Genomic DNA, 13,788 nt, shown 5'->3' on the forward strand with positions numbered 1-13,788 from the left:
TGGAAGTTGCACCACCAACACCATTTCTTGTCCTTGGATCATTAATTGTCAATAAATGTTTAACAACTTCTCACAGTGTTGGCAAAATGGATCCTTATAATTCCAAATTAAATTCTTGATTGCTTGAAACTTATGTCCCGAGTAATTAATGAGACTATGTCACTTTGCAATGAAGATGCCCATTTTTTTAATTATACGTCCCTAAGAAATTCATTAATTACTTATGGTGACTTAGAATCACCATTTAGCTCAACCCTTTTCATTTTCTTGCTTTTTGACATGGTTGAAATTTTTACTTTAATAATTAGGGAATTATTATTTTTAAATGCACACATATTTTAATATATAGATATTTGTGAGTTTCCTCGAGTTTGATATGGTAATGAGACAATTATGCCCCTCATTTACGGGTGTAAGGCTTCTTTATGAAGGATCCACAGGTTTATTACGTGGGTCGAGTCGATCCTCAAATGCCAATGAGAATTGTTAATATTTTAAACACGTATTACAATTTTGGAAGCGTAGGCCAGACGCTCAAAAGTTATAGTATCCACACTCTGTTGTTTATCGATACATTTTGATAGATTTACGGATTGACTTTATGATCCATACTAACTTAAGCATTGGAGTATCTTTATTTATGAGTTTTTCAATGTGTTGTAGGTTATCTTTAAGAGCTTGATCGGAGGACAATTGCATCCAGGTGACCTATGACCCCCGATTAATATTATATCTCAACTAGTTTGCCCTTAATTTTTCATATGGATTGAATTTAAAATACTAAAATTAACAAAATGAAAGTATGTATTAATAAAATCCCATACTTAATTTGAAAAATCATTAATGACATTTACCCACCTTTTCTATTTCTCTAGTCCATAAACAATGATAACAAATTGACATGTTGAACAACAATTTAATGGTATGGTTCTAACAACTCATTATATAGTTCATAGTAGTTTCATACAACTTTTATTACATTATTTTAACTTTTTCAATCACGACTAATGTTAATAAATTATTGGTTTTAATCAAATCAAATTAGACTGTCCCAAAACGTACAACTGAATTAATAATCACGATGTACCATTAGCCGATCAACACGACCAATTTTTGATACACACTAATCATAAATTTTAATTAACTATAAACCCCCGAAAAAATAGAAAATTAACTTGCGAGCCTTCCGTGGGGCAAGATAGCAATAGACCCAAATATAAGGGCATTTTCAGCAATTTTTACGATCTATGAATCGACAAAAACTTTCTTATCAAATCAAACTCCACCATGATACCATCTACCGAAGGTAAAAAACAATTATAATATTTCTGAATCATCTTCTTCTTAGTGTAGTCTCCAAAAAGTCGCTCTTCACTATCACCCAGTATCCACCCCCATCCCCACCCTCTCTCCGGGCTCTGCTCCCAATTCGCCCATCGGATCTCCCCCAGACGCTTACTGTATTTTTCTACTTACCAATCAGTCCATGCGTACGCAATCATACATCTACACAAGCAAGGAAGCAGCTCTCGATCAACCGGAAAGGCTAACCAGATCTCTCGCTGTCAAATACCAGCGGTAGTAGCTGTACGCTGATTGTTGGGTTCTTGCTATATCAGTAGATAGGTAGATACGTAGGTGCACACTGTCAGATGGCGTCGCCAGGGAATCCAACTCCACCAGGCGGAGGTCCCTTTGATATGCATAAGTTATTCAAACCTTCCACCACTCCGCCGCCTGCCTCTGCTCCCCCCGCGAACCCTAATCATCAAAACTTCACCAATAATGCTGGTAATGCTAATAGTAATAGTAATTTGGTTTCAGCCCCTTTCCCACCCCCTTCGGCCTCTTATCCTCCACCCACCGGCGCAGGCGGCGGGCCATACTCGTATTCCCCTCAAACATCCCCATTTCATTACCATCACCCAGTGTACACCCCGTACTCCAATCCCTCGCCGCCCCACCAGGAATTCGCTAACGTGCACCCTCAGAGGTCAATGTCTTATCCTACGCCACCGCTCCAACCCCAAGTGCAAACACCTACTTCATCGCACCAGAACAATTTTCAAAACCCCCCTAATCCCCAGAACCCTAATAACCCCGGGGCTCGATTGATGGCGTTGTTGAGTGCGCCACCTTCCACGCTGGAGGTTCCTCAGCAGCCGGCGATGCCAATGCCTCAAATCCACCCCACCTCCTCTTCGGGCTCGGAATTTTCTGCAGCACAAAACGTGAACATCTTGCCCTCGGGCTCAGGTCTAGTGATTTCACATCAGGGCCCTGTGATTCGGATGCCGAGTAGCAAGCTCCCCAAGGGACGGCATCTGAACGGGGATCATCTTGTTTATGATATAGATGTTAGATTGCCTGCGGAGTTTCAGCCTCAGCTTGAGGTTACACCCATTACAAAATATGGGTCTGATCCAGGACTTGTTCTGGGGAGGCAAATTGCGGTTAACAAGACATATATATGTTATGGGCTCAAGTTGGGGGCTATCCGGGTGCTCAATATTAACACTGCCTTGAGATCCTTGCTTAAGGGTCTAGCTCAGGTCTGTTACCACTTGGCTTATGTCAATTTTATTCTTCTGATATATTTTAAAATTTGGAATAATGTCGTTTATTTGTTTCATTAGGTAATAGATGTTTCAGTAATTAGTATGTACATTTATGGTGTTATTTATTCTGTCAAAGCTAATTCAATCCAGGTTTAATAACTTGTAGTAGTTGTGCTTTGTGTTGGCTGAAGCCCTGAACTTGTGCATTTATTGTTGGTTAATGATATACTTCTGTTTTTAGTGTATTCTGCGTCTTCATTTAATTAATTAGTAGTGGCCTTGCGATTCTATCTTTCTCGTTCATGGCTAGTGTCAGTCACTTGATAGCTAGCACAGATTTTAGGTATAGTTTCAAATGTTATTTCTTCACAAAATGACTGGAAAAAGAATGTACCATGGTTTTCTTGGTATTTAGTGATATATGTGTGCTTTGGCAGTGTAGATATATTTTGGATTATTATATATTTATTTGTGAATTCGAAACTGTGCCAGGATTGGAGTCGGTTTTTATGGCTTTAGTTTTGCAGGCTGGGCATAAGCTCCAGTGCAAATCTTACAAATATATAAATAGGCTTTGGACCTAGATTTTATGCGTTCAGCCTCTGCTATATACTAGTTTGCATGGTTGTTTGAAAAATCTTCTAATTTGATATTTTGTTTTTTGATTTAAAGATATATGGGTGTTTTCTTAGCATTACTCCTTCATTTTCTGGATATTCAAGAAAGCATTCATGGCCTATCTTGATTTATTTCTTGAATATTGTATTTTCTTACAGAGGGTCACAGACATGGCTTTCTTTGCTGAGGATGTTCACCTTTTGGCGAGGTAGACTCTTTGTCAGTTTCTTTTTTGCAATTTTCATCTTTGGTTTGCCTTTAATATGCTATTTTACTGCATATAGTGCAAGTGTTGATGGCCGGGTTTATGTGTGGAAGATCACTGAAGGCCCGGATGAAGAAGACAAGCCTCAAATTACTGGAAGGAGTGTTGTTGCCATTCAAATTACAGGGGATGGGGAATCTGTCCATCCTAGAGTTTGTTGGCATTGTCATAAACAGGTACAACGTCCTTTGGTATTTATGCTTTCTAGTTTGCAGCTGCATTTTTATACCTTCCACCCATAGTATTGGTTAACCAAGTCAATTTTCCTGGTACAGGAAGTTCTTGTAGTGGGAATTGGCAAACGTGTTTTGAAGATTGATACCACGAAAGTGGGAAAAGGTGAAAAGTTTTCAGCGGAGGAACCCCTCAAATGTCCCATTGACAAGTTGATTGATGGGATCCAACTTGTTGGCAGCCATGATGGTGAAGTGACTGACCTGTCAATGTGCCAATGGATGACCACTCGCTTGGTATCTGCTTCAGTGGATGGAACGGTTTGTCAAAAAATCTGCCCTTCTTTTTCCCTAGAGCTTCTTTAGTTAATCTTCTCTGGTACTAATAGGGACCAAGTTGATAATTACTCTTCTCATTCTTTAATTGCTATTGTTATTATTTTTTTCTGGAATTAATACGGCCGAGGGTGGATATACTGTTATAACACAATTTTATAATCATATAAGTGGCCGATGTGTGTGCACGTGTCTATCTTATCAATGTTCAGGTCCTTCAGGAAGTCCCTAGGATCTGTAATTCAAGTATGTAGCTATTTCATAGTCAACTAGGCCAAAAAGGTTCTAGTTGAAAGGAAAAGATCCCAAGTTGCTTTGAGGATGTGAACACATTGTCGGAGATACAAATCGTCTAGAAGACATTTAATACACTGGCCTAAGAATACCCAAAAGGAAGATGAATGAAGCACAGGGATCTTACTATTAACTATAAGTTGATTATGCTAAATTATTGAAATATCCCTCGTTAGTCACACTTCTGAAGGCACCATGTAGGAGAAAGGGCAGGCAACTGTCCTGAAAACAAATTAATGTGCCCAGCTCCAAAGTGGATGAGAAATTGATTGGAGAACAATTGTTTCATGCAAGAGCAAAGAGGGCTAGACCAGTATACTTATTCTATGTAAAGTAATGAAGATGAACAGAATGATGTGGCCTAGACATGGTTTTAAAAGCCAAGGAAGGCGAGACATTTCCTGGTTTAACAAAAAACAACGTGCTCAACAATAGCTAGATTGGAATGTATGGTCTTCTTTGATGAAACTGAGACTTTCAAAATTGAAAATAGCCAATCCATGCTATACCTTGTGTCCTCTTCAGAAAACAATCTTAAGGTATTAACTAGCTACTTTTAAGTTTAAAATGGTTTTGTCAGAGTTTTCTGATTAAATTCTTATAATCATCTAAGCAAGACAGGGTAAAGTAATGCATCTTACTTGGAGTTGGTGATGTTGAGAAAATATGCCAACTCTGGAAGTGTGAATTTTTGCTTATGTCAAAGACACCTCCAATACTGAGTTATTGCATAACTATATTCTGCTTGCATAATTAGGTTATTTGGTAACTGGTGATTGTGCAGTCATTCCTAGACAATTTGAGTTTCTCCTGACTTTTTCTGTTTGTAATTGCAGATAAAAATTTGGGAGGATCGAAAGGCACTTCCAATTGCAGTTCTCCGACCACATGATAGCCAACCTGTTAATTCTGTCACCTTTTTGGCTGCTCCCCATCGTCCGGATCATATCATTCTTATCACTGGGGTACAAGCAATGAGAAACTTTATCGTGCTATGATATATTTTTTAAAAGTTACACTTCAGTATCAATTACTTTTGTCTTTCCCAAGGAGCTCTTTAATGTTGCTTGGATCAAAGAACGGTTTGCCTGTTGGTTCTAAATTTGCTATAAATTTTATGCACTAAACTTTTAAAGGATACATGTAGGGCCCACTAAACCGGGAAATTAAAATATGGATATCAGCAAGTGAAGAAGGTTGGTTGCTTCCCAGTGATGCGGAATCATGGCATTGTACTCAGACGTTGGAACTAAAAAGTTCAGCGGCTCGAGTGGAGGAAGCTTTCTTCAATCAAGTAGTGGCCTTGCCGCAAGCTGGCCTTCTCTTATTAGCAAATGCCAAGAGGAATGCTATATATGCCGTGCACTTGGAATATGGTCCTAACCCTGCAGCAACGTGCTTCGATTACATAGCAGAATTCACTGTCACTATGCCTATACTGAGTTTTACAGGGACAAGCGAATTACTACCTCATGGTGAACAAATTGTTCAAGTGTATTGTGTCCAGACACAGGCTATTCAACAGTATGCGTTGGACTTGTCACAGTGTCTGCCTCCCCCGACGGAAAATTTAGTCTATGAGAAGTCAGATTCTAGTGTCTCACGTGATGCTGCAATTGAAGGACTTGCCAGTTTGGAGCCTTCTAGCAGTAAAGTGGCAGAGATATCTATGTCTAGTTCAGCACCCAAAGCATCTATACATGAGAGTGGCTTGGAGAATGCACCTACAGTTAGATACCCTGTTAGCGCTGCTGCTGGTGAGTCACCAACCATACAGGAGTTTCCTTCCTCAAGTATGGAGAGCAAACCAGTTAATTCGTCCACAGTTCCTGATGATAGTGATATGTCTTTTGCTACTTCACCTCCACTCCCTTTGAGTCCCAGGGTGTCCAGAACACTTTCTGGTCGTAGAAATAGCAACTTTGAGCATGGTCCTTCAGTTAATGATCGTAGTGCAGAACAGAAAATGGTTGAATATTCAGTTGATAGACAAATGGATACTATTCATACTAATTTGTCTGATGTTGCTTCATTGAATGATGATTCAAGGAATGATGACAATAAACTTTCTCAAGATGATATTCCCATGGCCCTCAACCATCCGATTAAGTTCAAGCATCCCACTCATTTGGTAACTCCTGCTGAGATATTGATGGCTAGTTCGTCCTCTGAGGCGAACCACACAAATGAGCCCTTAAGTGAGAGTGAACTGAGTATCCAAGATGTGGTAATTAGCAATGATACAAGAAACATTGAGGTAGAGGTCAAAGTTGTGGGTGAAACAAGATTCAGTCAAAATAACGATATTGGGTCTCGAGAAGAACTTCACACGGGTGTATCAGATAATAAGGAAAAATCATTTTGCTCACAAGCCTCTGATCTTGGAATGGAGATGGCTCGAAAATGTCGTGCCTTATTGCCTGAAACTTATACTGTGGAGGAAGCTAGGCAGTTTAGTGGGGCTGCTGGAACTGATGCAGATACCCAATCCTCTACTATAGTAGAAAATGAAGTGAGTGACTCTGATAAGGATGTTACCAGGAAGGTTGTTGATTCTACAACTTCTGTGGCAGCTCAACAACCTGCCCCAAGTACAAAAGGCAAAAAGCAGAAGGGAAAGAATGCTCAAGGATCAGGACCATCTTCACCATCACGCAGTGCTTTCAATTCTACAGATTCTTCTGTTGAACCAGGCATTAGCTCTAGTATTCCTCCTATAGAAACCGCTGTTTCACAAATTTTTTCCATGCAAGAGATGATGACTCAGGTGATTTTATTTATTTATTCTTTTTAGTTAATTAAGATGGTTCTGAACTAGTGATTGTTTTTCAGCATCCTATTCCTCTGCTGATTGTCTAAATCATTTTCATGACTCCTTATACTCTGTCTTTTCTCTTAGTCTAAGATTCCAATATTTTCATAGAATTGTATGCCTCAGTAATTTTTGGCTTACTGTATTGACTTTAAAACTTTTTGCTGTTAATTTTCTTTTTTCATTTTAATTATTTGCCAACTCAATTGTCTGGAGTGATGCTTCTTGTCTTGTCTCATTCCCAATTCTAGATATCAAGATTAAGAGTTAATGCTCAATATATGTGCAAAATTATATTTTCATCTACAGACATCTGTTTCCAATCAAGTATTGCTGTTGCAGGTGGAATTTGCTATGTAAACAGTTGCATCACCCTAATTATGTTTCTTTGCAGCTTGTGACTATGCAAAAAGAAATGCAGAAGCAGATAGGATCAATGGTTGCTGTCCCAGTTTCCAAAGAAAGCAAAAGACTTGAGGCAGCTTTAGGACGGAGTGTGGAGAAGGCTGTCAAAACTAATTCTGATGCTTTGTGGGCTCGTTTCCAAGAAGAGAATGCAAAACAGGAAAAGGCAGCAAAGGAGCGGATGCAGCAACTGACAAATATGATCAGCAATAGCTTAAACAAAGACTTGCCTGCTATTATAGAGAAAACTGTCAAGAGAGAACTGACCACACTTGGGCCATCCGTGGCACGAACGATCACTCCCACCATTGAAAAAACAATATCTACTTCCATCGTAGAGAGCTTCCAGGTGAACATTTTCTGTCTTTGTTTGCATGTACAATCATTTACTCACTCCATAGATCTTAAGTGATTTATGTGATGTGATCAGAAAGGGGTTGGTGATAAAGCTGTTAATCAACTGGAGAAATCAGTCAGCTCAAAACTTGAAGCCACAGTTGCTAGACAAATCCAAGCTCAATTTCAAACTTCTGGCAAGCAAGCCCTACAGGTATCATAAAAGAGAACAAGTTTGGTTTTTAGCTTTTGGCTCTAAATAGAAGTTTTAGTTCGCTGCTGAGAAATTTGTTAATAAGAGACTCCCCCTCACCCATTATTCAAAGAATGAGTTCGGAAAAAGAAAATACAGTTCTACTTGATTTGATGCAACAAAGTTTTCCTGTATAATTATGACTAATGGCTCCAGAATTTTATTTTACTGTCTTTGACATGCTCTGGGTTGTGTGATACAGAAAATGACCAGGTTGTAATCATAGCCTTTTTTTCAGATGATTATCCCGCCCTTTTTAGAAAGTAATGTGCCAAGAAACGATAGAATGCTACTTTTGGAAATGAAGCCCTTATTTTGGCATTAGCCAAGTACATCCTGCGGAAGATAGATTCTATTTGCTTATGCTGCGTTATAAACTAAATCATTTTTGACATTACTTTCTCTCCGTGCACTTCTGGATATGATAGTTCTGTAATTAGTTAATATTTTCGGGAGATGCCTTATCCACTGGTTAGTTTCTATCTTCATTCCCCGTTTTATAGATGAACTTGCCTTGCTTGCTGATTCTGAATACATTTGTATAAATTTAAAATTTAGTCTTAATTTGTAACGCAGGAAACCCTGAAATCAAGTTTGGAAGTTTCTGTGGTCCCTGCATTTGAGATGTCATGTAGGACCATGTTTGAGCAGGTTGATGCCACATTTCAGAAAGGAATGGTTGAGCATACAACAGCAGCTCAGCAACAATTTGAGGCGGCACATTCACCATTGGCACTTGCATTACGGGTACCAAACACTGATTACGATATGTTTCTAATGTTTCTATATACACCTTACTTACTACTTTGAAGGACAGCTCATGGAGGGTGGTAAATTGCCAGTCTTGACACGGTTTCTGTTCTTGTATATAAGTCTTCTGGTTATCTGTTTCTTTTTTCACTTTATATCCACCAGCGCCAGTGTTTTATCTTATTTTTCAGGATGCTATAAATTCAGCATCATCAATGACACAAACTTTGAGCAGTGAGTTGCTTGATGGCCAAAGGAAACTATTAGCTCTTGCCGTCGCAGGAGCAAATTCTAAAGCACCAAATCCATTGATTAGTCAACTAAGTAATGGTCCTCTGGCTGGTCTCCATGAGAAGGTTTGTGCTGTTTCTTCTTGTTTGGCAGGACTAAATGTGAAGCAGTGTATGGAGAAATGAGTTCATTTGCTTCTATAATAGCTATGTATACTGAAGTGAAGTTTAATATTTTTAGCTCGAGGTACCTCTTGACCCAACAAAAGAGCTATCTAGATTGATAGCCGAGCGTAAATATGAGGAGGCTTTCACTGCTGCCCTGCAAAGGAGTGATGTTGCTATTGTATCATGGTTGTGCTCTCAGGTATTGTATCAGGAGCGATGTTGCTATGCTTTCATTCAGAGTGGTTGGGATGCTATGTTAAGAGTCAAGATAACTTTTCATTCTCCACACAAGATTTTTGTAAAAATAGCTGGTATGCATTAACAGCTGCATGTGGTGTTAGTTTCAAGTAGCTTTGGGCCCATGGCTGAAGCATGTTGAACCAATTTTATGAATGATACTATATCATCAGAGGTTTCTGAAGCGAATAAGACTGATGCAAAAAGGGTCTCTTCTTTCTCTTGCATTGGTTCTTACTGACCTGATACGGAGTATGTTTGTTCACGCGGCTGAGCCTTTAGATGAAAACAGTTTTCACTCAATTCCATATCCTTTTTGAACGCAGAAATAGAGTCCCTTGTTTTCTTTTCCTCCCCTATAATGCTTTACCTAAAATTAGATATTTTTAACTTTTTCTTTCTGGATGGCTAGCATTTGTGCACTTGACTCAGGAACACTTTGATTTTCATACACTATGTTCTCTAACTTGTATCTCTTTGTTTGTTGTTTGCTATAATTCATTTTTCTTCTACCAGGTTGATTTACCTGGAATTCTGTCGATGAATCCCCTACCTTTGAGCCAAGGTGTACTCCTCTCTCTTCTACAACAGTTGGCTTGTGATATCAGCAAAGAGACCTCTCGGAAATTAACATGGATGAGGGAGGTTCTATCTGCTATAAATCCAACTGACCCAATGATTGTAGTGCATGTGCGCCCCATCTTTGAGCAAGTTTATCAAATATTGAATCACCATCGCAGCCTTCCAACCACAAGCGGTGCTGAACTTTCCAACATTCGCTTGATCATGCATGTCATCAACTCCATGCTTATGAGCTCTAAGTGATTCCAGTTAAAAGAATAACAGGGTCGATGGAAGGTTTAAATATAACTATATAGAAGTGAGGATGTGCAGAGCTGAAACTGTAGCTGTCTTTCCCATTCTTATCAGAGGGTGGAAATATGTTTAGAGGTCTGGGCGAACTTCAATTTTCCCATATTTAAGTTATTTGATGGGACATCTCTTGTTTATATGCAATTTTGTATGTTAAAACTTTCCTTTAGCAGGGATATTTGTGTTTGTGTTAAATTAAATATCTTGGGTTACAAGTTGCAAGTTGCAACTAGAAGTTGGATGCAAATCGTTTATAATGTGGGGGTGATCTGCAGTGGGTGAAAAATTGTACGTTTCTTTCCATCTTCCCTTTGTTTTGGTCCATCATACACTCTGAGTTGCGTCTACCGACCAAATCAAACAGTTAATGATGATAGTAAATATTGCGCAGCGTCTCAAGGTTGCAGGGCTTTGCATCCAAGTTCCATTTTGAACAATGGAAATAGTGGCCAAACTGCGTTTGAATTGCTATTGTTCTTGTCCACGGAACTCTTTGTGCACCTTCATCTTGCTTTCTTCCTCCCTTTTGAATTGACCACTTAACAACATAAGATGATGGATCAAATCTTAGGACTTTGGCCGCAACGTCTGTTACAACCAGTAGTTCATTTGTCAAACTTTGTACCAGTGAAGCACTCCCCTGATATTCAAGTCAAGCAAATTAGAATCACAGACACAGAGTGAGAAAGAGAGAGAGAGATTTTTCTGCTCGTCACGGATATGTGGTTCCACAGGCACGGATGAATGAAGTTGCGCCCTCCCCTGGATTTCACTTATTACTGATATCGCCTTTCACCAAGCCAGCTTTTTCAGCTGCAAGTTGACTGCAATAGGCCCCCCATAGATATTAAAATTTCATATAATAAAGATATAACTATATTTACAATCATTCTTTTATGATTTATTTACATTAATTAATTCTGTCTTTTTCATAATTAAAAATCAATATTGACAAATAAAAAGTATGAGTAGATTGGGGGTGTATGTATAATTTTTTAAAAGATATAAGTGATTTATATAAAAATATCGATGTTTTCGATTGGTATATATATAATTGTCGAAAAAGCATCAACAGTTTTTTACAAACATAAAATAGGTTAGGAAGTATAAATAAAGTTATCCGAAATCTTAATGAATTATCAACAAATACCACAACTGGTACAGAACATTTATTTATGCTGATTGCTTTCTGTTGAAAGCAAGTATTTATTTGTCCAAGGTTTTAGAGTAGAATTATAAGTGATGGAAAGTAGAAAGAAAGAAAAATAGTAGATTAACATATTCTGGGTTGTTGTATTTTTCATTAACATCCAACAGCAAGCTTAGTCTTTGCCCAATCACATACATTATTTTGACTAAGCGGCCAACACTAAACATGTTTCCGATTATTGGTTCCGCTCCAACCAATCACATGGGATGGATGGACCACCAGAATCTCAACTATCAACCTTTCTCTTCATATAAAACCAACAGTTAAAATCAAATAGTTTTTACATATACCTTTATGCTAGTTAGTATTTTCCCTTCAAACTAAAAATATAAAGGAAAAAAGGAGGAAATATAGAGCTAAATATTCACATTACAATTTCTCGCTTCCTCAGCGATTTGCCTCATGATGCATAAAACTATGGCGCCATCACCAGCACTGATCCGTTTCCCACCTCCGTGTCCGGTAAAATCTGCTCCTACTCGGACTCCCGTACCCAGATAGACCGCCAGTATTCCACCGACGTCTCGAATTAACATTCAAATTCGAGTCGTAGACCGCTCTGGCGTCAGGATCCGACAGTGTTTCATAAGCGTTCTGGATCTCGATGAAATCTCGTCCGTCCGACGTCGAGGCAACCGACGAGTCCATAAATCGCGAGGTCGCGTCGGGATGGTAAAGCTTGGCGAGCGTCCGGTACGCCGTCTTGATCTCCACCTGCGATGCGTTTTGCCTGACACGAAGGACCTCATAGAGGCTCCTCCTGTCGGCGGCGGCAGCGGGCTGCGTTACCTCGGCCATGGCGGCGCGCAGAGACATTCTGCGGTGGTGGGATTGTTGGAAGGATAAGGAAGGGAAGGTGAGGGTGAGGGTTCCCAGCATTGAATTGAAAAGGGATTAAAGATTTGGTTTGGGGGAAAGAATGTTGCGATTTGTGGAGAGAATTAAGAGATGGAGAGTTTATAACAAAGTCAGAAGGGGCGGGGAGCAGGAGTGGGGCCCAGCGCCACCTGTTTTCTCTGTGTCTGCGTGTTTGCTATGAGGGATTTATAGTGTGCTGACATTGCACATTGGATTGGGTTGATTTGCTCGGTTTCTAGAAGCTTAAGCATCCTGCTGTCGGCTCGGCTTAGCCTCTTGAGCCGTTTAATAGGCGTTTTGATAAAAACTATTATAATATATTTCTTTTACTATATTCATAAAATTAATTCTATATAAATAGATATTATTTATTTTTTGGGGGGATTATTATATTTCTATACTCTAATTTATAATTTGCTTACATAAATCATTCTTATTTACGCGTAATTACAAAAACCACTCATAACAATTAAAAAGTAAGAATGTAATAAATAATGTTGTGACGTCTTCGAAAGTGTATGTATAGTTTTTTCAAAAATAAGAATAAATTTGTACAAATAAATTAATATTTTTAGTATGTATATTTATAATTTTTAAAAAGTAAGAATAAGCTGTATAAATACAGTATAAGGTAGGCTGTTTGTGTATGTGGAGTTGTAATTACCTTCTACTTTTTCTCTTTCCCTCCTATTTAATCTGGTCCATCTCTTTTATTATTTTATTTTATTGAAATGTATTCTTAATTTAGATAATTGAAAAAACCTTAATTCATCACATATTTTCATAAAATAGTCATAATTTCAAATTAAACACACACACACATATATATATATATATATTTCATCAATTACATTTAAATATGAAAACTTTGAAGCATATATAGAAAATTTATTACTAGACTATATTTGATCGAATCAAACCAATTACAAAATAAGATTTTCTATGCAATTAATAATTTTTCTTGAACTGTTACCAATAACATTACAAATATATTATTTGTTATATAATTGGTTAAAATTTCATTTAATCCAATTTGAGGCTACAATTTCCCAACATACATATAGATAAGATCATAAGAATAAATGGCAACATTGATCCGTCCACGTAAGCCCAACATGTTTTAGACCCCCACACACATGTGAAGTGCCCCAATTAGGATATTTTGAGTGTGGTTTAGTCAACTTGGGCGACCAATTTGGAAAAATAAGAAACTTTTGGTAAAATGCTATTTGTAGCTGAATTCGATTTTCAATCAACATTCGTAATTATCCACGTCAAATATGTATAATTAATTAATAATTACTGTTAAAATAGATAAAAATAATTATTATTAAAATAGACACGTACGTATTTTTGGGAAAAAATCTTATTTTTGGTCCCATATATTAAGCCTTGTTCAATTTTGATCTCAT

At 38.1% G+C, this 13,788-nt stretch overlaps 2 protein-coding genes across 3 annotated transcripts; one reads left to right on the forward strand and one right to left on the reverse strand.

The window, feature by feature from the left end:
• The first annotated feature begins 1,289 nt into the window (after nucleotides 1-1,289).
• On the forward strand, nucleotides 1,290-10,543 carry LOC105175012 (enhancer of mRNA-decapping protein 4). Of its 2 annotated transcripts, XM_011097307.3 has the most exons (12): nucleotides 1,292-2,552; nucleotides 3,335-3,384; nucleotides 3,461-3,617; nucleotides 3,717-3,935; nucleotides 5,081-5,209; nucleotides 5,392-7,011; nucleotides 7,451-7,810; nucleotides 7,892-8,011; nucleotides 8,627-8,797; nucleotides 8,992-9,156; nucleotides 9,272-9,397; nucleotides 9,952-10,543. In XM_011097307.3, exons 1-12 carry the CDS (start codon nucleotides 1,653-1,655, stop codon nucleotides 10,258-10,260), a joined length of 4,326 nt encoding a protein of 1,441 aa, XP_011095609.2. In that variant the 5' UTR covers nucleotides 1,292-1,652; the 3' UTR covers nucleotides 10,261-10,543. The 2 variants fall into 2 exon arrangements, with proteins under 2 accessions (XP_088732242.1, XP_011095609.2); XM_088876116.1 differs by lacking the exons at nucleotides 9,272-9,397; nucleotides 9,952-10,543 and having other exon boundaries at nucleotides 1,290-2,552; nucleotides 8,972-9,134.
• A 1,201-nt stretch (nucleotides 10,544-11,744) lies between these two features.
• On the reverse strand, nucleotides 11,745-12,464 carry LOC105175170 (chaperone protein dnaJ 11, chloroplastic). Its single transcript, XM_088876117.1, has one exon. It carries the CDS (start codon nucleotides 12,395-12,397, stop codon nucleotides 11,945-11,947), a length of 453 nt encoding a protein of 150 aa, XP_088732243.1. The 5' UTR covers nucleotides 12,398-12,464; the 3' UTR covers nucleotides 11,745-11,944.
• Nucleotides 12,465-13,788: the final 1,324 nt, after the last annotated feature.

This window comes from Sesamum indicum, linkage group LG12, assembly GCF_026168435.1.
Source record: "Sesamum indicum cultivar Baizhima isolate 11 linkage group LG12, ASM2616843v1, whole genome shotgun sequence".
Classification (NCBI taxonomy): Eukaryota; Viridiplantae; Streptophyta; class Magnoliopsida; order Lamiales; family Pedaliaceae; genus Sesamum; species Sesamum indicum.